This window comes from Oncorhynchus mykiss, chromosome 19 (genome assembly GCF_013265735.2).
Source record: "Oncorhynchus mykiss isolate Arlee chromosome 19, USDA_OmykA_1.1, whole genome shotgun sequence".
Classification (NCBI taxonomy): domain Eukaryota; kingdom Metazoa; phylum Chordata; class Actinopteri; order Salmoniformes; family Salmonidae; genus Oncorhynchus; species Oncorhynchus mykiss.
In genome coordinates, this window is record NC_048583.1 from 59,813,869 (window position 1) to 59,840,103 (window position 26,235).

Sequence of the window (26,235 nt, forward strand, 5' to 3'; positions counted from 1 at the left end):
AGGCCTTACAGGAGGCATGTGAAGGTCTATTAAGAGGCCTTACAAGAGTCTTGTGAAGGTCTATTAAGAGGCCTTACAAGAGTATTGTGAAGGTCTATTAAGAGGCCTTACAAAAGTCTTGTGAAGTTCTATAAAGAGGCCTTACATAAGGCATGTGAAAGTCTATAAACAGCCTAAAATGTCCACATATGATTTTCACTGAAATAGCTGGTGGTAGAAATGTAAAAAGCATTTCAAACATCCTTCCTCCCAAAGAAGTTTCAATGTGAGAATTGGCAGAACAGTCTGAGATTCCCAAAATATTTTCTGGCTATTTTCCCGGCGTGGAATCGGCTAGATAAATACAGTAAGCGTTATTGGTAGAAAATACAATTTGAGAAAAATCAAATGTAACCCTTGCCAATACCTCCTCCCCTACTCACCCTATATACACCCCTCCTCTCCTCTCTTCTCTCCCATCCTCTCTCGTATCTACACCCACTCTCTTCTCCTCTCCTCTCTCCCCTCCTCTCTCGTATCTACACCCACTATCTTCTCCTCTACCTCTCTCCCCTCCTCTCTAGTATCTACACTCACTCTCTCCTCTCCTCTCCTCTCTCCCCTCCTCTCTCGTAGCTACACTCACTCTCTTCTTCTCTCCTCTCCTCTCTCCCCTACTCTCTCGTATCTACATTCACTCTCTTCTTCTCTCCCCTGCCCATCATCTCTCCATCTCCTCTCCCTCCCCAGGCTGCAACCATGACCCAGAGTGGAGGTGTGAACGTGCACAGCGCAGTGGCCGAGGATCGTCTGGAGGTGCTGCAGGTGTACCGTCTGCTGCAGTGCGTACGCGAGGGAGACACGCCCGCGATAGAGAAGATGGTGCGCCTGGGCGTGCCCAACCTCATCAACCTGACAGAGCCCAGCGAGGGAAACGCCGCCATGCACCTGGCCTCCGTGGCCAACGACACCGACATGGTGCGCTTCCTACTCTCACAGGTAGGCCCGGTGTCCAATCTACCAATCATCATTTAGCGTTATCAGGCCCGGTGTCCAATCTACCAATCATCATTTAGCGTTATCAGGCCCGGTGTCCAGTCTACCAATCATCATTTAGCGTTATCAGACCCGGTGTCCAATCTACCAATCATCATTTAGCGTTATCAGGCCCGGTGTCCAATCTACCAATCATCATTTAGCGTTATCAGGCCCGGTGTCCAATCTACCAATCATCATTTAGCGTTATCAGGCCCGGTGTCCAATCTACCAATCATCATTTAGCGTTATCAGGCCCGGTGTCCAATCTACCAATCATCATTTAGCGTTATCAGGCCCGGTGTCCAATCTACCAATCATCATTTAGCGTTATCAGGCCCGGTGTCCAGTCTACCAATCATCATTTAGCGTTATCAGGCCCGGTGTCCAATCTACCAATCATCATTTAGCGTTATCAGGCCCGGTGTCCAGTCTACCAATCATCATTTAGCGTTATCAGGCCCGGTGTCCAATCTACCAATCATCATTTAGCGTTATCAGGCCCGGTATCCAATCTACCAATCATCATTTAGCGTTATCAGGCCCGGTGTCCAATCTACCAATCATCATTTAGCGTTATCAGGCCCGGCGTCCAGTCTACCAATCATCATTTAGCGTTATCAGGCCCGGTGTCCAGTCTACCAATCATCATTTAGCGTTATCAGGCCCGGTGTCCAATCTACCAATCATCATTTAGCGTTATCAGGCTCGGTGTCCAGTCTACCAATCATCATTTAGCGTTATCAGGCCCGGTGTCCAGTCTACCAATCATCATTTAGCGTTATCAGGCCCGGTGTCCAGTCTACCAATCATCATTTAGCGTTATCAGGCCCGGTGTCCAATCTACCAATCATCATTTAGCGTTATCAGGCCCGGTGTCCAGTCTACCAATCATCATTTAGCGTTATCAGGCCCGGTGTCCAATCTACCAATCATCATTTAGCGTTATCAGGCCCGGTATCCAATCTACCAATCATCATTTAGCGTTATCAGGCCCGGTGTCCAATCTACCAATCATCATTTAGCGTTATCAGGCCCGGCGTCCAGTCTACCAATCATCATTTAGCGTTATCAGGCCCGGTGTCCAGTCTACCAATCATCATTTAGCGTTATCAGGCCCGGTGTCCAATCTACCAATCATCATTTAGCGTTATCAGGCCCGGTGTCCAGTCTACCAATCATCATTTAGCGTTATCAGGCCCGGTGTCCAGTCTACCAAACATCATTTAGCGTTATCAGGCCCGGTGTCCAGTCTAGCAATCATCATTTAGCGTTATCAAAACCATCGCCTTCATCCAAAACTGGGTTTGTTGTCCTTTTAAATCCTGATACCAGTGTAGTTCCCCTATTTGTGATTACAGTACAACATCGACCAAGAGGTCTGGACCTTTGTGCCGCAGGTGGGCGTGCAGTCATACAGTCTCTGGTTCAAGCCCTGCTCTAGCTCATTCCCTGAACCGTTACAGTATCCATCGTCATATTTCCTGCTTGTTCTTTGGGCGGTTTAGACCAGGTTTTACTGTTAAGCACTTTTTCACAAATGTATTTGATAAAACCTTTATCTCTATTGATCTTCCCCACCGTTTCCTCCCAGGGTGCACACCCTAACATCCAGGACAAGAAGGGGCGTACGCCCGTCATCCTGGCAGCTCAGCTGGGCCATGACAACATGGTCGCCCTGCTGGCCAAGAATCACGCCAACATGGACGTGGTCGACACCGAGGGAAAAGGTAGGTAGGGAGAGGTTCTCTACCCTGCTCCCAGATCTGTTTGCACTGTCTTTCCGACTCCCGTGGTCGTTGTCTGTGACAGTGACTCCCGTGGTCGTTGTCTGTGACAGTGACTCCTGCGGTCGTTGTCTGTGACAGTGACTCCTGCGGTCGTTGTCTGTGACAGTGACTCCTGCGGTCGTTGTCTGTGACAGTGACTCCTGTGGTCGTTGTCTGTGACAGTGACTCCTGCGGTCGTTGTCTGTGACAGTGCCTCCTGTAGTTGTTGCCTGTGACAGTGACTCCCGTGGTCGTTGTCTGTGACAGTGACTCCCGTGGTCTTTGTCTGTGACAGTGACTCCCGTGGTCAAGCCAGAACAAACAGATGTGGGAGCAGGCTAAGGGATGTTGAAAATGATGGGCCAAACATCACCAGAGCCATATACTTAGAGGGTTGGGCCAACTTTCATATCGTTCTAATTCTAGACATTCAGTGGCATGGCGTTGTTTAAATATTCCTCATGTTATGTTAATGGACAGCTAACATGGCTGCCATATCATCATGTAAATGCATGATAATGAGGAAACTTCAATGTCCCATCTCTCTAAATACATGGCTCTGAACAACACCAACTGTAGAGGAGTTTTGTATCTGTTCTAACCCCCCCTATAACCCTAACCCTAACCCTAACCTAACCTCACCTAACCCTAACCCCCCCTAACCCTAACCTCACCTAACCCCCCTAACCCTAACCTCACCTAACCCTAAACCCTAACCCTAACCCCTAACCCAACCCTAACCTCACCTAACCCTAACCCCCCCTAACCCTAACCTCACCTAACCCTAACCCTAACCCTAACCCTAACCCCCAACCCTAACCCTAACCTAACCCTAACCTCACCTAACCCTAACCCCCAACCCCAACCCTAACCCCCCCTAACCCTAACCCCCAATCCTAACCCTAACCCCCCCTAACCCTAACCCCCAACCCTAACCCTAACCTCACCTAACCCTAACCCCCAACCCTAACCCTAACCCCCCCTAACCCTAACCCCCAACCCTAACCCCCCCTAACCCTAACCCTAACCCTATTATAGCCCAATACCGAACCTAATTCCAACCCCAGCCTCAAATGTAGGTCTAATTAGGACCCCAAGCCTAACCCCTTGGCTCACCCTAACTATAAGCCTAAACCTAAGCTTAAAACCTAATTTTAATTCTGACTATAACCCTAACCCTAACTCTGACCTTAACCTCATCCTTAACCGTAGCAGTCCCCACCCTAGCTCTAACCTTAACCCCGATCCTAAATTTAACCTCAGCCCTGACAATAACCTCAGATCTAATCCTGACCCTAAATATAATCCTAATTTTAACCCCACTTTAACAAGCCCTAATCCCAGGGCAATTTTTTCCTAACCCTAATCCTAAACCCTAACTCTAACCCTAACCTTAACCCTATAAACCTACACCTAATCCTAAAACCTAATTCTGACTACAACCCTAACCCTAACCTCACCTAACCCTAACCCTAACCCCCAACCCTAACCTCACCTAACCCTAACCCCCAACCCTAACCCTAACCTAACCCTAACCTCACCTAACCCTAACCTCACCTAACCCTAACCCCCCCTAACCCTAACCCCCAATCCTAACCCTAACCCCCCTAACCCTAACCTCACCTAACCCTAACCCCCAACCCTAACCCTAACCCCCAACCCTAACCCTAACCCCCAACCCTAACCCTAACCCCCCCTTACCCTAACCCCCAACCCTAACCCTAACCCCCCCTAACCCTAACCCTATTATAGCCCAATACCGAACCTAATTCCAACCCCAGCCTCAAATGTAGGTCTAATTAGGACCCCAAACCTAACCCCTTGGCTCACCCTAACTATAAGCCTAAACCTAAGCTTAAAACCTAATTTTAATTCTGACTATAACCCTAACCCTAACTCTGACCTCAACCTCACCCTTAACCGTAGCAATCCCCACCCTAGCTCTAACCTTAACCCCGATCCTAAATTTAACCTCAGCCCTGACAATAACCTCAGATCTAATCCTGACCCTAAATATAATCCTAATTTTAACCCCACTTTAACAAGCCCTAATCCCAGGGCAATTTTTTCCTAACCGTAATCCTAAACCCTAACTCAAACCCTAACCTTAACCCTATAAACCTAAACCTAATCCTAAAACCTAATTTTGACTATAACCCTGACCCTAACCCTGACCTTAACCTCACCCTTAACCGCAGCAATCCCCACCCTAGCTCTAACCTTAACCCCGATCCTGAATTTAACCTCAGCCCTGACAATAACCTCAGATCTAATCCTGACCCTGAACATAATCCTGAGCTTAACCCCACCTCAAACTCTAATCCCTAATCCTGAACCTTGACCTAGATTCTGACTTGAATTCGAACCCAAGCCTTTTAAACTAACCCTAACCTTAAACCTAACCCCTTGGGCTCAAAACGTGGACATAAGGAATCCCTTCAGGCCTGATAGAGATTAACCAGCCTAACCCTAAACCGGATTCTTAAACTTGAACTCGGGCTCCATAAAGAGGCATCCTGAAGAGCCTGGGAATTAGGGAGCAGGGGTCGATGCATTGCCTGGGGGTTTATCCTCATGGAGGAAAAGGTTAATTTAATTTGCTTTCCTTCCGGTATGAACCATAACCCCTGCTCTTGGGGAATACCTCCTAATTTCCCGTAGAACAATTATGTATCCTTAGGAGCAATAGAATTAGAGAACAGGCGCCCGTGTATTTGGTCCTCTTGAAGGGCAATTTTCTCCTAAACCTAACCCTAACCTCACCTAATCCTAACCCCCCCCTAACCCTAACCCACCTGACCCCCCCTAACCCCAACCCACCTGACCCTAACCCCCAATCCTAACCCTAACCCCCCCTAACCCTAACCCCCAACCCTAACCCTAACCTCACCTAACCCTAACCCCCAACCCTAACCCTAACCCCCCCTAACCCTAACCCCCAACCCTAACCCCCCCTAACCCTAACCCTAACCCTATTATAGCCCAATACCGAACCTAATTCCAACCCCAGCCTCAAATGTAGGTCTAATTAGGACCCCAAGCCTAACCCCTTGGCTCACCCTAACTATAAGCCTAAACCTAAGCTTAAAACCTAATTTTAATTCTGACTATAACCCTAACCCTAACTCTGACCTTAACCTCATCCTTAACCGTAGCAGTCCCCACCCTAGCTCTAACCTTAACCCCGATCCTAAATTTAACCTCAGCCCTGACAATAACCTCAGATCTAATCCTGACCCTAAATATAATCCTAATTTTAACCCCACTTTAACAAGCCCTAATCCCAGGGCAATTTTTTCCTAACCCTAATCCTAAACCCTAACTCTAACCCTAACCTTAACCCTATAAACCTACACCTAATCCTAAAACCTAATTCTGACTACAACCCTAACCCTAACCTCACCTAACCCTAACCCTAACCCCCAACCCTAACCTCACCTAACCCTAACCCCCAACCCTAACCCTAACCTAACCCTAACCTCACCTAACCCTAACCTCACCTAACCCTAACCCCCCCTAACCCTAACCCCCAATCCTAACCCTAACCCCCCTAACCCTAACCTCACCTAACCCTAACCCCCAACCCTAACCCTAACCCCCAACCCTAACCCTAACCCCCAACCCTAACCCTAACCCCCCCTTACCCTAACCCCCAACCCTAACCCTAACCCCCCCTAACCCTAACCCTATTATAGCCCAATACCGAACCTAATTCCAACCCCAGCCTCAAATGTAGGTCTAATTAGGACCCCAAACCTAACCCCTTGGCTCACCCTAACTATAAGCCTAAACCTAAGCTTAAAACCTAATTTTAATTCTGACTATAACCCTAACCCTAACTCTGACCTCAACCTCACCCTTAACCGTAGCAATCCCCACCCTAGCTCTAACCTTAACCCCGATCCTAAATTTAACCTCAGCCCTGACAATAACCTCAGATCTAATCCTGACCCTAAATATAATCCTAATTTTAACCCCACTTTAACAAGCCCTAATCCCAGGGCAATTTTTTCCTAACCGTAATCCTAAACCCTAACTCAAACCCTAACCTTAACCCTATAAACCTAAACCTAATCCTAAAACCTAATTTTGACTATAACCCTGACCCTAACCCTGACCTTAACCTCACCCTTAACCGCAGCAATCCCCACCCTAGCTCTAACCTTAACCCCGATCCTGAATTTAACCTCAGCCCTGACAATAACCTCAGATCTAATCCTGACCCTGAACATAATCCTGAGCTTAACCCCACCTCAAACTCTAATCCCTAATCCTGAACCTTGACCTAGATTCTGACTTGAATTCGAACCCAAGCCTTTTAAACTAACCCTAACCTTAAACCTAACCCCTTGGGCTCAAAACGTGGACATAAGGAATCCCTTCAGGCCTGATAGAGATTAACCAGCCTAACCCTAAACCGGATTCTTAAACTTGAACTCGGGCTCCATAAAGAGGCATCCTGAAGAGCCTGGGAATTAGGGAGCAGGGGTCGATGCATTGCCTGGGGGTTTATCCTCATGGAGGAAAAGGTTAATTTAATTTGCTTTCCTTCCGGTATGAACCATAACCCCTGCTCTTGGGGAATACCTCCTAATTTCCCGTAGAACAATTATGTATCCTTAGGAGCAATAGAATTAGAGAACAGGCGCCCGTGTATTTGGTCCTCTTGAAGGGCAATTTTCTCCTAAACCTAACCCTAACCTCACCTAATCCTAACCCCCCCCTAACCCTAACCCACCTGACCCCCCCTAACCCCAACCCACCTGACCCTAACCCCCAACCCTAACCCTAACCTCACCTAACCCTAACCCCCAACCGTAACCCTAACCTCACCTAACCCTAACCCCCAACTCTAACCCTAACCCCCCCTAACCCTAACCCCCAACCCTAACCCTAACCTAACCCTAACCTCACCTAACCCTAACCTCACCTAACCCTAACCCCCCCTAACCCTAACCCCCAATCCTAACCCTAACCCCCCTAACCCTAACCTCACCTAACCCTAACCCCCAACCCTAACCCTAACCCCCAACCCTAACCCTAACCCCCAACCCTAACCCTAACCCCCCCTTACCCTAACCCCCAACCCTAACCCTAACCCCCCCTAACCCTAACCCTATTATAGCCCAATACCGAACCTAATTCCAACCCCAGCCTCAAATGTAGGTCTAATTAGGACCCCAAACCTAACCCCTTGGCTCACCCTAACTATAAGCCTAAACCTAAGCTTAAAACCTAATTTTAATTCTGACTATAACCCTAACCCTAACTCTGACCTCAACCTCACCCTTAACCGTAGCAATCCCCACCCTAGCTCTAACCTTAACCCCGATCCTAAATTTAACCTCAGCCCTGACAATAACCTCAGATCTAATCCTGACCCTAAATATAATCCTAATTTTAACCCCACTTTAACAAGCCCTAATCCCAGGGCAATTTTTTCCTAACCGTAATCCTAAACCCTAACTCAAACCCTAACCTTAACCCTATAAACCTAAACCTAATCCTAAAACCTAATTTTGACTATAACCCTGACCCTAACCCTGACCTTAACCTCACCCTTAACCGCAGCAATCCCCACCCTAGCTCTAACCTTAACCCCGATCCTGAATTTAACCTCAGCCCTGACAATAACCTCAGATCTAATCCTGACCCTGAACATAATCCTGAGCTTAACCCCACCTCAAACTCTAATCCCTAATCCTGAACCTTGACCTAGATTCTGACTTGAATTCGAACCCAAGCCTTTTAAACTAACCCTAACCTTAAACCTAACCCCTTGGGCTCAAAACGTGGACATAAGGAATCCCTTCAGGCCTGATAGAGATTAACCAGCCTAACCCTAAACCGGATTCTTAAACTTGAACTCGGGCTCCATAAAGAGGCATCCTGAAGAGCCTGGGAATTAGGGAGCAGGGGTCGATGCATTGCCTGGGGGTTTATCCTCATGGAGGAAAAGGTTAATTTAATTTGCTTTCCTTCCGGTATGAACCATAACCCCTGCTCTTGGGGAATACCTCCTAATTTCCCGTAGAACAATTATGTATCCTTAGGAGCAATAGAATTAGAGAACAGGCGCCCGTGTATTTGGTCCTCTTGAAGGGCAATTTTCTCCTAAACCTAACCCTAACCTCACCTAATCCTAACCCCCCCCTAACCCTAACCCACCTGACCCCCCCTAACCCCAACCCACCTGACCCTAACCCCCAACCCTAACCCTAACCTCACCTAACCCTAACCCCCAACCGTAACCCTAACCTCACCTAACCCTAACCCCCAACTCTAACCCTAACCCCCCCTAACCCTAACCCCAAACCCTAACCCTAACCCCCCCTAACCCTAACCCCCAACCCTAACCCTAACCCCCCCTAACCCTAACCCTAACCCCCAACCCTAACCCTAACCTCACCTAATCCTAACCCCCCCTAACCCTAACCCTAACCCACCTGACCCTAACCCCCCCAACCCTAACCCTAACCCACCTAACCCCCCCTAACCCCAACCCACTTGACCCTAACCCCCAACCCCAACCCTAACCTCACCTAACCCTAACCCCCCCTTAACCCTAACCCACCTGACCCTAACCCCCAACCCTAACCTAACCCTAACCCCCCCTAACCCTAACCACTAACCCCCAACCCTAACCCACCTAACCCTAACCTCCCCTAACCCCCCCAACCCTAACCTCCTAACCCTAACCCACCTAACCCTAACCCCCCTAACCCTAACCACTAACCCCCAACCCTAACCCACCTAACCCTAACCCCCCTAGCCTACCTACCCCTAACCCCCCCTAACCCTAACCCCCAACCCACCTAACCCACCTAACCTTAACCCCCCCTAACCCTAACATCTTAACCCTAACAGACAAGACGTTTCTCTCCAGGCACACTGTTCTACTGCATCTCTCCCACCAAGCGTCACATGCGCTGCCTGCAGGTGGCGCTCAACAGCAAGGCCAACGTCAACAACGTGTCCACAGCCGGGACGCCCGTCTTTCTGCTGGCCTGCGAGCGCGCCCACGACTGTGAGAACATGTGCATCAGCATCCTGGAAAGAGGGGCTGACCCCAACGCCACCAACGAGGTAATCACAAGACAACCGCGCTGGACAGGACGCAATTGGCTATGACATCATCAGACATCAAATCACATGTTATTTGTCACATGTGCCGAATACTCTGTAAATGAGGCGTTTGGTCTTGATAAAATTAAGAGTGTTCTTTTTGTACTTTACTTCAATCCTTTCTTGTAATGATTATAAAATAGTGACAACCGAGATCTCCGCTCTCTTCCTAATACTCCGCCCTTCATTGCCTTCGTCTCCTTCACTTTGTCATTAACATTAGCCTGTTGTTGGCTCTCCTCTCCCCCCTCCAGGCGTCTGGTCGTTCGGCTCTGATGGAGGCAGCCAGGGCGGGAGCGGTAGACCTGGTCAGGGCCATCCTCCAGAAAGGGGGAAACCCCAACGCTGTGGACAAGAAGAGGATACACACTGCCCACCTCGCTGCAGAGGGGGGCTTCTTTGAGGTACTACAGAGGTGCTGGTTAACAAAAGGATACCTTAGTAATCAGGTTTAAAACCAGGTTCTTCAACATACGGTGCATTCCGAAAGTATTCAGACCCCTTGTTACGTTAGAGCCTTATTCTAAAATGGATGACATAGTTTTTTCCCCCCTCATCAATCTACACACAATACCCCATAATGACCAAGCAAAAAATGTTTTGGGAATTTGTTGCAAATTTAATCAAATAAAAAAACTGAAATACCACATTTACTCTACTCTGTTGACGCACCTTTGGCAGCGATTACAGCCTTGACTCTTCTTGGGTATGACGCTACAAGCTTAGCACACCTGTATTTGGGGAGTTTCTCCAATTTTTCTCTGTAGATCCTCTCAAGCCCTGTCAGGTTGGATGGGGAGTGTCCCTGCACAGCTATTTCCAGGTCTCTCCAGAGATGTTAGATTGGATTCAAGTCTAGGCTCTGGCTGGGCCACTCAAGGACCTTCAGAGACTTGTCCCGAAGCTACTCCTGCGTTGTCTTGGCTGTGTGCTTAGGGTCATTGTCCTGTTGGAAGGTGAACCTTCGCCCCAGTCTGAGGTCCTGAGCAGGTTTTCATCAAGGATCTCTCTGTACTTTGCTCCGTTCATCTTTCCCTCGATGCTGACTAGTCTCCCAGTCCCTGCCGCTGAAAAACATCCCCACAGCATGATTCTGCCACCACCATGCTTCACCGTAGGTCTGGTGCCAAGTTTCCTCCAGACATGACGCTTGGCATTCAGGCCAAAGAGTTCAATCTTGGTTTCATCAGACCAGAGAATCGTGTTTCTCATGGTCTGAGAGTTATTTTACGTGCCTTTTGGCAAACTCCAAGCGGGGCTGTCATTTGCTGTCACTGAGGAGTCTGAACACTCTACCATAAAGGCCTGATTGGTAGAGTGCAGCAGAGATGGTTGTCCTTCTGGAAGGTTCTCCCATCTCCACAGAGGAACTCTGAAGCTCTGTCAGAGTGACCATCGGGTTCTGACCAAGGTCCTTCTCCCCTGATTTCTCAGTTTGGCCGGGTGGCCAGCTCTCGGAAGAGTCTTGGTGGTTCCAAACGTCTTCCATTTAAGAATTATGGAGGCCACTGTGTTCTTGGGGACCTTCAATGCTGCAGACGTTTTTTGGTACCCTTCCCCAGATCTGTACCTCGACACAAACCTGTCTCGGAGCTCTACTGGAATTCCTTCAACCTCATGTGTTGGTTTTTGCTCTGACATGCACCATCAACTGTGAGACCTTATATAGACAGGTGTGTGCCTTTCAAAATCATGTCCAATTACATTTACCACAGGTGGATTCCAATCAAGTTGTAGAATCATCTCAAGGATGATCAATGGAAACAGGATTAACCTGAGCTCAATTTCAAGTCTCAAATTGTCTGAATATTTATGTAAAGAAGGGCATTTCTGTTTTTTATTTTAAATACATTTGCAAAACTTTCTAAACCTGTTTCCACTTTGTCATTTATAGGTTATTATTTGTAGATTGATGAGGAAATGTGTTTATTTAATCAATTTTAGAACAAGGCTGTAAAGGTAACAAAATGTAGGAAAAAGGGGTCTGAATAGTTTCCGAAAGCACTGCACTAAACTGTTATGTGAAGTGTTCTGGCTACATGACGAACACAGGCTGGAATCATGTTTCAGAAAGGCTGTATTTCATAATGGCCCATTTATTTTCAAAGGGGGAAATAAATAATAAATAAACGATAAATGTATTGTTTGTATAATGTGACAGGGTGGCGATAGACGGACCCTGTAGCGTTAGACAGACCCTATACTTGCCATGATGATTAATTATGCATTTAATTTGTCAAACGTTATTTTGTTTTGCATTTTGTGCACACAGGCTTACAGAAATAGTGTCTCATAAGCCCATGTGGGCTAGGCACCAATTGGTGTATGACACTGAAATAAAAATGAATAGGTTTGCAAAGGGAGGGTACAGTGCCTTGCGAAAGTATTCGGCCCCCTTGAACTTTGCGACCTTTTGCCACATTTCAGGCTTCAAACATAAAGATATAAAACTGTATTTTTTTGTGAAGAATCAACAACAAGTGGGACACAATCATGAAGTGGAACGACATTTATTGGATATTTCAAACTTTTTTAACAAATCAAAAAACTGAAAAATTGGGCGTGCAAAATGATTCAGCCCCTTTACTTTCAGTGCAGCAAACTCTCTCCAGAAGTTCAGTGATGATCTCTGAATGATCCAATGTTGACCTAAATGACTAATGATGATAAATACAATCCACCTGTGTGTAATCAAGTCTCCGTATAAATGCACCTGCACTGTGATAGTCTAAGAGGTTTGTTAAAAGCGCAGAGAGCATCATGAAGAACAAGGAACACACCAGGCAGGTCCGAGATACTGTTGTGAAGAAGTTTAAAGCCAGATTTGGATACAAAAAGATTTCCCAAGCTTTAAACATCCCAAGGAGCACTGTGCAAGCGATAATATTGAAATGGAAGGAGTATCAAACCACTGCAAATCTACCAAGACCTGGCCATCCCTCTAAACGTTCAGCTCATACAAGGAGAAGACTGATCAGAAATGCAGCCAAGAGGCCCATGATCACTCTGGATGAACTGCAGAGATCTACAGCTGAGGTGGGAGACTTTGTCCATAGGAAAACAATCAGTTGTATATTGCACAAATCTGGCCTTTATGGAAGAGTGGCAAGAAGAAAGCCATTTCTTAAAGATATCCATAAAAAGTGTTGTTTAAAGTTTGCCACAAGCCACCTGGGAGACACCAAACATGTGGAAGAAGGTGCTCTGGTCAGATGAAACCAAAATTGAACTTTTTGGCAACAATGCAAAACGTTATGTTTGGCGTAAAAGCAACACAGCTGAACACACCATCCCCACTGTCAAACATGGTGGTGGCAGCATCATGGTTTGGGCCTGCTTTTCTTCAGCAGGGACAGGGAAGATGGTTAAAATTGATGGGAAGATGGATGGAGCCAAATACAGGACAATTCTGGAAGAAAACCTGATGGAGTCTGCGAAAGACCTGAGACTGGGACGGAGATTTGTCTTCCAACAAGACAATGATCCAAAACATAAAGCAAAATCTACAATGGAATGGTTCAAAAATAAACATATCCAGGTGTTAGAATGGCCAAGTCAAAGTCCAGAACTGAATCCAATCGAGAATCTGTGGAAAGAACTGAAAACTGCTGTTCACAAATGCTCTCCATCCAACCTCACTGAGCTCGAGCTGTTTTGCAAGGAGGAATGGGAAAAAATGTCAGTCTCTCGATGTGCAAAACTGATAGAGACATACCCCAAGCGACTTACAGCTGTAATCGCAGCAAAAGGTGGCGCTACAAAGTATTAACTTAAGGGGGCTGAATAATTTTGCACGCCCAATTTTTCAGTTTTTGATTTGTTAAAAAAGTTTGAAATATCCAATAAATGTCGTTCCACTTGTTGTTGATTCTTCACAAAAAAATACAGTTTTATATCTTTATGTTTGAAGCCTGAAATGTGGCAAAAGGTCGCAAAGTTCAAGGGGGCCGAATACTTTCGCAAGGCACTGTATATTACTGGAAACTTTCTAGTTTTACCAGTAAACTACCAGAATTTTGGTAACTTTCAAGTTTTTGGAGAGCAAACTGGTGGCAGTTGTGAAAAACGTCAATAGTTGGAAGAGTTGTAAAGTTAATTAAAAATGATTCCATTGTTGATTAGCTGTTTTTTTTTATTAACTAGGCTATCTTCTCTTGAACCATATGGTCTATCCATCCACTAGAAACTCATGTACTGTATGGACACATATACAGTACCAGTCAAAAGTTTGGACACACCTACTTATTCAAGGGTTTTTCTTGATTTTTACTATTTTCTACATTGTAGAATAATAGTGAAGACATCAAACCTATTAAATAACACAAAAAAGTGTTCAACAAATCAAAATATATTTGAGATTCTTCAAATAGCCACCCTTTGCCTTGATGACAGCTTTGCACGTTCTTGGCATTCTCTCAACCAGCTTCATGAGGTAGTCACCTGGAAGACGGTTCAATTAACAGGTGTGCCTTGTTAAAAGTTAATTTGTGGGATTTCTTTCCTTTGTAATGCGTTTGAGCCAATCATTTGTGTTGTGACAAGGTAGGGCTGGTATACAGAAGATAGCCCTATTTGGTAAAAGACCAAGTCCATATTATGGCAAGAACAGCTCAAATAAGCAAAGAGAAATGACAATCCATCATTACTTTAAGACATGGTCAGTCAATCTGGAACATTTCAAGAACTTGAAAGGTTCTTCCAGTGCAGTCGAAAAAAACATAAAGTGCTGTGAAGAAACTGGCTCTCATGAGGACCACCACAGGACAGGAAGACCCAGAGTTATCTCTGCTGTAGAGGATAAGTTCATTAGAGTTACCTGGCTCTCATGAGGACCACCACAGGACAGGAAGACCCAGAGTTACCTCTGCTGCAGAGGATAAGTTCATTAGAGTTACCTGGCTCTCATGAGGACCACCACAGGACAGGAAGACCCAGAGTTACCTCTGTTGCAGAGGATAAGTTCATTAGAGTTAACTGGCTCTCACGAGGACCACCACAGGAAAGGGAGACCCAGAGTTACCTCTGCTGCAGAGGATAAGTTCATTAGAGTTACCTGGCTCTTATGAAGACCACCACGGGACAGGAAGACCCAGAGTTACCTCTGCTGCAGAGGATAAGTTCATTAGAGTTACCTGGCTCTCATGAGGACCACCACAGGACAGGAAGACCCAGAGTTACCTCTGCTGCAGAGGATAAGTTCATTAGAGTTACCTGGCCCTCATGAGGACCACCACAGGACAGGAAGACCCAGAGTTACCTCTGCTGCAGAGGATAAGTTCATTGGAGTTACCTGCACCTCAAATTGCATCCCAAATAAATGCTTCACAGAGTTAATGAAACAGACACATCTCAACATCAACTGTTCAGAGGAGACTGCGTGAATCAGGCCTTCATTTTTGTATTTTTTTTATTTGACCTTTGTTTAAACAGGTAGGCAAGTTGAGAACAAGTTCTCATTTACAATTGTGACCTGGCCAAGATAAAGCAAAGCAGTTTGACACATACAACAACACAGAGTTACACATGCAGTAAAACAAACATACAGTCAATAATACAGTACAAAAACAAGTCTATATACAATGTGAGCAAATGAGGTGAGATAAGGGAGATAAAGGCAATAAAAAGGCCATGGTGGCGAAGTAAATAAAATATAGCAATTAGAAGAACTAGAATGGTAGATTTGCAGTAGATGAATGTGCAAAGTAGAAATACTGGGGTGCAAAGGAGCAAAATAAATAAATATATACAGTAAATAAATTCATGGTCGAATTTCTGCAAAGAAACCACTACTAAAGGACACCAATAATAAGAAGAGACTTGCTTGGGCCAAGAAACATGAGCAATGGACATTAAACAGGTGGAAATCTGTTCTCTGGTCTGATGAGTCCAAATTTGAGATTGTTGGTTCCAACCGCCTTGTCTTTGTGAGACGCAGAGCAGGTGAACGGATGATCTCGGCATGTGTGGTTCCCACCGTGAAGCATGGAGGAGGAGGTGTGATGGTGTGGGTGTGCTAAAATATTGTGATTTTTTTTAAACACTTTTTTTGGTTACTACATGATTCTATATGTGTTATTTAATAGTTTTTAATGTATTTACTATTATTCTACAATGTAGAAAATAGTAAAAATTATTTTTAAAAACTTGAATGATTAGGTGTGTCCAAACTTTTGACTGGTACTGTACACAAAAATTAATACTATATAGGAATATATATATTTTTAAGTTATTCAAGTGTACATTACCAATGTTACCGCACATTGCCATAGATTACCTGTTAATTACCAAAATTACCGTAACTTTGGTAAATTACTGCTAGCTTTGCAACCCTAAAAATAAATGGAATCAAATTGATAGATTAGGTCTAATTCTCTTTTCCCTTCCAGGTGATAGTGGTGCTGTCTGCTTACTCTGCAGACTTGAGTGTGACTGCCATGGACGGAAACACCCCCTTGCACTTGGCTGCAGCTGGAGGCTTCACTGAGTGCTGCAGGTTCCTGGCTCAGAGAGGTGGGGAACCTGACTGACTGGGCAGAGAGCCCACGGGTTGTGCAGGCTTTGGTTCCAGCCCAGCACTGCTAGCACACTGAAATTCAATAAATCAGTCAACTGCTCATGAAGACATTTGATTGGCCGAATCTGATGTTTTAGTGATGGGATGGGTTTTAGTGACGGAACAAAAAGCCTGCACACCCTGTATCTCTCTAGGACCACGGGTGTTGACCTCTCTTTCATCCACAGAAGATTAGAAAGTCTCTAACCCAGCACCATATATACTGTAGCTAAAGTCAAGCAACTCTAATCCCAGCACCATATATACTGTAGCTAAAGTCAAGCAACTCTAATCCCAGCACCATATATACTGTAGCTAAAGTCAAGCAACTCTAATCCCAGCACCATATATACTGTAGCTAAAGTCAAGCAACTCTAATCCCAGCACCATATATACTGTAGATAAAGCCAGCCAACTCTTACCTGTAGATTACATTTAAAAATTCAAATTGCCTCCTGTGTCAACCCCAGGCTGCAACGCCAAGCTGAAGAATACCGAGGGTTTCATCCCCAGTCAGATTGCCAAGAACAACAACCAGAAGCCAGCCATGAAGGAGCTGAAGAAGGCAGAGCGTCTGGAGGTGAAGTTCTCCAAACCGGGCGCCGTCAATCCCAATGAGCTGTGGGCGCTCACGCTGCACGACTGGTCCTGCGAGCACGAGGCATCGCTTCGCACCGCCATGGAGATCGCTGAGGAGGCTGTGGGTCCCATGGAGACGGTTACCCGGGAGACGTTTGTGGCGGTGTTGCAGGATCACCGGGCGCCAGTGGATGACGAGAACCTCCAGAAGGTCATTCTAGAACTGATTGTCATTCTAGAATGTATAGAGCTGATGTTTAACTGTATGTGTTTGATATCTGATCTGTGGGACGTTGGGTTGTGTTCTTGTTTTTGGCTTTAATGGACAACCCTCATGGGCAAAGCAGTACAGTTTTACATTGCGCTCTTATTCTGCAGTATGTCCTGATCTATAGCTTCATGGATGCCAGAAGAAAAACACTTGAATTAAAATGAATTGTTGTGATTATTTCTATCCAGGTGATTCTGGAGCACGACAAGAAGCGCGAGGGACTGATCAACGTGACTGATTTCTTCAAAGGGGTGCGCTACCTCCAAAAAGCCTTTACCCTTCCCTCCTACGAGCCCAAGAAGAAGAAAGCTGGGAAAGGGGGGAAGGGGAAAAAGAAAGGTAAGTTCGTCCTCCCCATGCCCATTTGCATTGTCCCTCCGGAGCTCATCTTCCGGCGCGAGGACGGCGGGCCGCCAAACTTCATGGTGGAGAGCTACCAGCAGTTCACCGACACCAAGCGGTTCGACCGCGACCACCCGCCGGGCCACCCCATCGAAGACGACTCAGCGTGGTACGTGGACGAGCCGGAGAAAATCTATATCAACATCAACTACTGTGTGAAGACGGGGGACCTGGAGTCTCTGAGCCTGGCCTTCAGTCAGGGGGTCCCTGTGGATGTGAAGGACTGCTACTATAAGACGCCCCTGATGACGGCCTGCGGGAGCGGGAACTACGAGGTGGCCAAGTTCCTCATCAGCCTGGGGTGAGCAATGAGCGTTATACCACGGTTGTGGTCAATTCCATTTAAATTCCAGTCAATTTAGAAAGTTAACCAAATACCAATTCCAAATATTCCTAATTGAAAAGCATGAAAAAATTATTGGAATTGCAATTTGAATTGAACATGGAATTGACCCCAATCCTGGTGAACAATGAGCATTATACAGCCCTCATTTTCAGTGCTGATGCTGGTTTATTCAGTAGTGATCAGGTCTCAGTGCTGATGCTGGTTTATTCAGTAGTGATCAGGTCTCAGTGCTAATGCTGGTTTATTCAGTAGTGATCAGGTCTCAGTGCTGATGCTGGTTTATTCAGTAGTGATCAGGTCTCAGTGCTGATGCTGGTTTATTCAGTAGTGATCAGGTCTCAGTGCTGATGCTGGTTTATTCAGTAGTGATCAGGTCTCAGTGCTGATGCTGGTTTATTCAGTAGTGATCAGGTCTCAGTGCTGATGCTGGTTTATTCAGTAGTGATCAGGTCTCAGTGCTGATGCTGGTTTATTCAGTAGTGATCAGGTCTCAGTGCTGATGCTGGTTTATTCAGTAGTGATCAGGTCTCAGTGCTGATGCTGGTTTATTCAGTAGTGATCAGGTCTCAGTGCTGATGCTGGTTTATTCAGTAGTGATCAGGTCTCAGTGCTGATGCTGGTTTATTCAGTAGTGATCAGGTCTCAGTGCTGATGCTGGTTTATTCAGTAGTGATCAGGTCTCAGTGCTGATGCTGGTTTATTCAGTAGTGATCAGGTCTCAGTGCTGATGCTGGTTTAATCAGTAGTGATCAGGTCTCAGTGCTGATGCTGGTTTAATCAGTAGTGATCAGGTCTCAGTGCTGATGCTGGTTTATTCAGTAGTGATCAGGTCTCAGTGCTGATGCTGGTTTATTCAGTAGTGATCAGGTCTCAGTGCTGATGCTGGTTTATTCAGTAGTGATCAGGTCTCATTGCTGATGCTGGTTTATTCAGTAGTGATCAGGTCTCAGTGCTGATGCTGGTTTATTCAGTAGTGATCATTTTTTTTTTTTTTGATCATTAGTCAATGAGCCAGCTCTGGACCACAAGGGGGTTTCACTTATCAAGTCTATTGATCCCTATTTTGAGTGAATCTTATTCGATACTTGCCGATGCATCTTCGGTCAGTGATCAGGTTAATGGCCATTAATCAGGTATATGGATCTGCTACAGTGCTGACGTGACCGCGTGCGACCAGTTCAGCTGGACACCGCTGCACCACGCCTCCCATGCAGGCCAGGTGGACATCGTGGACCTCCTGGTGCATTCTGGGTCAGTGGTGGACGCCGTGGCCATGAATGGAGCCACGCCCCTCATGAGGGCCATCGAGAGCTGCAGACCGTGCTGTGTGGACTACCTCATCAAGGCCGGAGCCAAGGTGCAGGCAGAGAACAAGAAAGGTACTACTATTCATACTCTGTACACAAAAAAAACGGATGACTCTTTTAAACGCTTGGTAAGACTGGTCAAAAGGGAGTGGACAAAACATTAGGAACACCTGCTCTTTCCATGACATAGACTGACCAGGTGAATCCAGGTGAAAGCTTTTGATCCCTTATTGACGCCACTTGTTAAATCCACTTCAATCAGTGTAGATGAAGGGGAGAAGACAGGTTAAAGAAGGATTTCAATAGCCCTTTTGAGAAAATGGAGACATGGATTGTGTATATATGCCATTCAGAGGGTGAATCGGCAAGACAAAATATTTAAGTGCCTTTGAATGGGGTATGTTAGTAGGTGCCAGGCGCACCGGTTTGAGTGTGTCAAGAACTGAAACGCTGCTGGGTTTTTTTCACGCTCAACAGTTTCCTGTTTGTATGAAGAATGGTCCATCACCCAAAGGACATCCAGCCAATTTGACACAACTGTGGGAAGCATTAGAGTCTACATGGGACCAGCATCCCTGTGGAAACGCTTTCGACACCTTGTAGAGTCAACATGGGGCCAGCATCCCTGTGGAACGCTTTCGACATTTTGTAGAGTCAACATGGGGCCAGCATCCCTGTGGAACGCTTTCGACACCTTGTAGAGTCCATGTCCTCAATATTAGAAAGGTGTTCCTAATTTTTTGTCCACTCAGTGTATCGGGAAAAGGGTGGCACGTTCATGTTATCAATAGTCCAGCAGACGGCCCTGTTTCCCTTGATGTGATGTATTCCTCCACTCCCCTCCAGCCCTCCCACCTCCTCCCCCCATCCCTCTCCACCCCTTCCACCTCCCCCTCAACCTCTTCCAGCCCAGCTCACAGTCTCTGGCTCCTCACTCACGCGTGAAATTAAAATGTGATACGATAACAGGTCTATCATCCCCAAAATCCCTGTAGCAACTGTGGACAGGTGGAGAGAAAGGTGCAGGATAGAGGACTACTGTTATGTATGAAAGGTCCAGAGTAGAGGACTACTGTTATGTATGAAAGGTGCAGGATAGAGGACTACTGTTATGTATGAAAGGTCCAGAGTAGAGGACTACTGTTATGTTATCTATGCTATTTCTTGTCCACATTGATTTCCAATTATTACCTCCATGTGTATCTGTGTATCACTGGTTTAGATTTTAATATACACTACCGTTCAAAAGTTTGGTGTCTCTTAGAAATGTCCTTGTTTTTGAAAGAAAGTCATTTTTTTGTCCATTTTTAAAATAACATCAGATTGATCAGAAACACAGTGTAGACATTGTTAATGTTGTAAATGACTATTGTAGCTGGAAATGGTTGATATTTAATGGAATATCTACATAGGCATACAGAGGCCCATTATCAGCAACCATCACTCCCGTGTTAGCTAATCCAAGTTTAACATTTTAAAAGGCCAAAAAGGCCCTTTTGCAATTATATTAGTAGATCTGAAAACTGTTGTCCTGACTAAAGAAGCAATAAAACTGGCCTTCTTTAGACTACGTGAGTATCTGGAGCATCAGCATTTGTGGGTTCGATTACAGGCTCAAAATGGCCATAAACAAATAACTTTCTTCTTGAAACTCATCAGTCTATTCTTGTTCTGAGAAATGAAGGCTATTCCATGTGAGAAATTGCCAAGAAACTGAAGATCTTATACAACGCTGTGTACTACTCCCTTCACAGAACAGTGTAAAATGTCTCTAACCAGAATATCTTTTGCCAAGATAATCCATCCACCTGATAGGTGTGGCATATCAATAAGCTAATTAAACAGCATGATCATTACACAGGTGCACCTGTGCTGGGGACAATGAAAGGCTCCTCTAAAATGTGCAGTTTTGTCACCCAACACAATTCCACACAACACAATGACTGAGCGTGCAATTGGCATGCTGACTGCAGGAATGTCCACCAGAGCTGTTGCCAGTGAATGGAATGTAAATTTCTCTACCATAAGCCGCCTCCAACATTGTTTTAAAAAATTTGGCAGTACGTCCAACCAGCCTCACAACCTCAGACCACATGTAACCACGCCAGCCAAGGACCTCCACATCCGGCTTCTTTATCCGCGGGATCGTCTGAGACCAGCCACCCGGACAGCTGAAGAAACAGAGGAGTATTTCTGTCTGTAAAAAGGCCCTTTTCTGGAGAAAAACTCGGTCTGATTGGCTGGGCCAGGCTCTCTGCGCCCCTGCCCAGTCATGTGAAATCAATAGATTAGGGCCTAATGAATGTATTTCAATTGACTGTTTTCCTTAGATGAACGAACTGTAACTTTGCAAAATCTTAGAAATGGTTGCATGTTACATTCATATTTTTGTTCAGTATAATAATATAGGCCATTTAGCCAATGCTTTTATCATTGCTTTTATCACTCTGTCAACTGAGCTCTGTAAGACCACTGTGTATCTAGAGCATGTGTAACTGCTTTAGCTACTGTTATGTTACTCGGGAAGGTACAGAATAGGGTTCTAATTAAAACGCTATGGGTCTCATTTCAGAGCAGAATTGCCTGGACATTGCCAGAGCATATGGAGACATCAGGATAACTGATCTGGTCCAGGCTAAGTTTGACAGCCTCCCCAAGTCCAAGGAGGGGAAGGGGAAGGGAGGAGGCAAACCTGTGGCCAAGCTAGCCAGTCTAGCTGCTCCTAAGGTAAATAACTACCTGGTTGTGGGGTTATGTTATTTCCTCACCATGGTTACAAACATACACATAGTGCAGACTAGTTTTATGTGTCTTTTATATACACTGAGTGGACAAAACATTAGGAACACCTGCTCTCTCCATGACATAGACTGACCAGGTGAATCCAGGTGAAAGCTATGATCCCTTATTGATGTCACTTGTTAAATCCACTTCAGTCAGTTTAGATGAAGGGGAGGAGACAGGTTCTAGCGAGATTTTTGAGACATGGATTGTGTTAATATGTGCTATTCAGAGGGTGAAAGGGCAAGACAAAATATTTCAGTGCTTTCGAATGGGGTATGGTAGTAGGTGCCAGGTGCACCGGATTGAGTGTGTCAAGAACTGCAACGCTGCTGAGTATTTCACGCTCGGCAGTTTCCCTGTGTGTATCAATAATGGTCCAGCACCCAAAGGACATCCAGCCGACTGGACACAACTGTGGGGAAAGATTGGAGACAACATGGACCAGCATCCCTGTGGAACTCTTTAGACACCTTGTTGAGTCCATGCCCCCGATGAATTGAGGCTGTTCTGAGGAAAGGGGGGGTGCAACTCAATATCAGGATGATGTTCCTTATGTATGGTAAACTCAGTGTGTTTTTTTTAAATGTATGACATATGCTTCAATATGTATGTTATTTGCTATGTGTGTTATGTGTAGTGTTTGATTTGATGTGTGGATCTGCCTGTGCATGTGTGTCTTCGTGTGTAACGTTTGTGTGCATGTGTGTGTGTTTCCGTCTATCCGTCTCCATCCAGTCTGACTCTGTGTCTGCGACCTCCTCTGAGACGACGGTGAGGAAGGTTTCTCTGAAGGACAACATCATCTTCCTCAACACCCAGATCACCAGCGGAGCCACCAACCGCCTCGACATCAGCTTTGTGCCAAAAACAGTAGGTTCTCACTTCTCCGCTTCCTCCGTGACAGAAGGCACCTGATCTAGCCAATGACCTCATCCTTTGATTAGCCTGTTGTTTTGTTCTCAACTAGTTTTTTCTATGGAGGCACTCTTAGGTGGCTATTACATAACGTCAATTTCTTTCTCCCTCCTCCCCTTTGTCTCGCTCTGCTGCCCCTCCTCCCCCCTCTTTGTCTCGCTCTGCTGCCCCTCTCCCCCCTCTTTGTCTCTGCTGCCCCTCTCCACCCTCTTTGTCTCGCTCTGCTGCCCCTCTCCCCCTCTTTGTCTCTGCTGCCCCTCTCCCCCCTCTTTGTCTCTGCTGCCCCTCTCCACCCTCTTTGTCTCTGCTGCCCCTCTCCCCCTCTTTGTCTCTGCTGCCCCTCTCCCCCTCTTTGTCTCTGCTGCCCCTCTCCCCCTCTTTGTCTCTGCTGCACCTCTCCCCCTTCTTTGTCTCTGCTGCCCCATTCCCCCCTCTTTGTCTCGCTCTGCTGTCCCTCTCCCCCCTCTGTGTTTCGCTCTGCTGCCCCTCTCCCCCTCTTTGTCTCGCTCTGCTGCCCCTCTCCCCACTCTGTGTTTCACTCTGCTGCCCCTCTCCCCCCTCTTTGTCTCGCTCTGCTGCCCCTTTCCCCCCTCTGTGTTTCGCTCTGCTGCCCCTCTCCCCCCTCTTTGTCTCTGCTGCCCCTCTCCCCCTCTTTGTCTCTGCTGCCCCTCCCCCTCTTTGTTTCTCTCTGCTGCCCCTCCCCCCCTCTTTGTTTCTCTCTGCTGCCCCTCCTCCCAACCTTGTCTCGCTCTGCTGCCCCTCTCCCCCCTTTGTCTCACTCTGCTGCCCCTCTCCCCCAACATTGTCTCGCTCTGCTGCCCCTCTCCCAACCCACCCTCTTTGTCTCACTCTGCTGTCCTCCCCCTTTGTTTCACTCTGCTGCCCCTCCCACCCCCCTCTCTCTTTTTTTCTCACTCTAACATCTCTTCTCTCTATTTCTCTACCAATCTTTCCTTCTCTCTTTCTCCCCTTCTCTAATTCTCTCTCTCTCTCGCTCTCTCTCTCTCCCTCCTCACTCCCTTGTCAGGTGTGGGGTAAGCAGCTGACCAGCAGCCAGCTGATTGAGAGGAAGGAGGAGAGGAGAGACCGTCTGTCCTACGAGGTGGACTTTGAGGACTTCATGATGCCTTTCAACCAGAACATCAGGCAGAAGGCCCAGGAACTGGGAGGCCTCAACAACTGACACAGACAGGGTGTCCCAAATGGACACCCTTTTCCTATTATATAGTGCACTACATTTGACCAGTGCCCATAGGGCACAAACATAGTGTTTGTCAACATAGTGCAGTATATGAGGAATAGGGTGCCATTTCAGATGCATGCAGAAAGAGACAAAAATAAACCATATGTCCAGTCAGTTTTGATTCAACTAGCAGTTTTTATAATGCCAGCATGCTATCATATTGTTACTGAAATACAGGTCACATATGCCATATTGTAGCATTGTAACATAACGATAGACACCATAGTTCTTAGTACATCACAGGAGGTCGGTGGCACCTTAATTGGGGGAGGACGGGCTTGTGGTAATGACTGGAGCGGAATCAGTGGAATGGGATCAAATACATCAAACACGTGGTTTCATTCCATTCGCTCTGTTCCAGACATTATTATGAGCCATCCTCTCCTCAGCAGCCTCCTGTGCTCTACATGTTTTAATTAAAGTTAATAGTAGTTGATAGGAGTTGATAGTATAGGAGTTGATAGTATAGGAGTTGATAGGAGTTAATAGTATAGGAGTTGATAGGAGTTAATAGTATAGGAGTTGATAGGAGTTAATAGTATATGAGTTTATAGTAGTTGGTAGTATAGGACTTAATAGATAAGTAGTTGATAGGAGCTAATAGTATAGAAGTTGATAGGAGTTAATAGTATAGTAGTTGATAGGAGTGAATAGTATAGTAGGTGATAGGAGTTGATAGTATAGGACTTGATAGTATAGTAGTTGATAGGGGTTGATAGTATATGAGTTAATAATATAGGAGTTGATAGTATCGGAGTTGATAATATAGGAGTTGATAGGAGTTAATAGTGATGGAGTTGATAGGAGTTAATAGTATAGGGGTTGATAGTATAGGAGTTGATAGTATAGGAGTTGGTAGGAGTTAATGGTATAGGAGTTGATATTATAGGAGTTGGTAGGAGTTGATAGTATAGGACTTGATAGTATAGGAGTTGATAGTATATGAGTTAATAGTATAGTAGTTGATAGTATCGGAGTTGATATGAGTTGATAGGAGTTAATAGTATAGGAGTTGATAGGAGCTAATAGTATAGGAGTTGATAGGAGTTGATAGTATAGGAGTTGATAGTATAGGAGTTGATAGTATAGGAGTTGATAGTATAGGAGTTAATAGTATAGGAGTTAATAGTATAGGAATTGATAGGAGTTAATAGTATAGGAGTTGATAGGAGTTAATAGTATAGTAGTTGATAGGCGCTAATAGTATAGGAGTTGATAGGAGTTGATAGTATAGGAGTTGATAGGAGTTGATGGTATAGGAGTTGATGGTATAGGAGTTGATAGTATAGGAGTTGATAGTATAGGAGTTGATAGGAGTTAATAGTTAATTGATAAGAGTTGATAGTATATGAGTTAATAGTATAGGAGTTGATAGTATCGGAGTTGATAGGAGTTGATATGAGTTAATAGTATAGGAGTTGATAGGAGTTGAAAGTAGTTGATAGGAGTTAATAGTATAGTAGTTAATTATATAATAGCTGATAGGGGTTAATAGTATTGTAGTTAATTATATAGGAGTTAATAGTATTGTAGTTTATTATATAGTAGTTGATAGGAGTTAATAGTATACGAGTTGATAGGAGTTGATTAGAAGTTAGTGGTATAGGAGTTAATAGTATAGGAGTTGATAGGAGTTGATAGCTGTTTTATTCAGATATGGAGTTGATAGGAGTTAATAGTATAGGGGTTGATAGTATAGGAGTTGATAGTATAGGAGTTGGTAGGAGTTAATGGTATAGGAGTTGATATTATAGGAGTTGGTAGGAGTTGATAGTATAGGACTTGATAGTATAGGAGTTGATAGTATATGAGTTAATAGTATAGTAGTTGATAGTATCGGAGTTGATATGAGTTGATAGGAGTTAATAGTATAGGAGTTGATAGGAGCTAATAGTATAGGAGTTGATAGGAGTTGATAGTATAGGAG

The 26,235-nt window shown here is 45.4% G+C and overlaps 1 protein-coding gene across 1 annotated transcript; it reads left to right on the top strand.

Moving 5' to 3' along the window:
- Positions 1-732: 732 nt before the first annotated feature.
- ankef1b (ankyrin repeat and EF-hand domain containing 1b) lies at positions 733-25,988 on the top strand. The gene is made up of 11 exons (XM_036955269.1): positions 733-978; positions 2,609-2,744; positions 9,670-9,869; positions 10,163-10,312; positions 16,295-16,418; positions 16,932-17,251; positions 17,500-18,014; positions 19,212-19,438; positions 21,939-22,093; positions 22,886-23,020; positions 24,093-25,988. Exons 1-11 carry the CDS (start codon positions 739-741, stop codon positions 24,246-24,248), a joined length of 2,358 nt encoding a protein of 785 aa, XP_036811164.1. The 5' UTR covers positions 733-738; the 3' UTR covers positions 24,249-25,988.
- Positions 25,989-26,235: the final 247 nt, after the last annotated feature.

Bases quoted from the DNA above. Each gene is read 5' to 3' on its own strand.
- ankef1b (XM_036955269.1), top strand. From the start codon at position 739: ATGACCCAGAGTGGAGGTGTGAACGTGCACAGCGCAGTGGCCGAGGAT. The intron at 979-2,608 runs GTAGGCCCGGTG...GTTTCCTCCCAG, and splicing joins TGCGCTTCCTACTCTCACAG to GGTGCACACCCTAACATCCA. The intron at 22,094-22,885 runs GTAAATAACTAC...GTCTCCATCCAG, and splicing joins CCAGTCTAGCTGCTCCTAAG to TCTGACTCTGTGTCTGCGAC.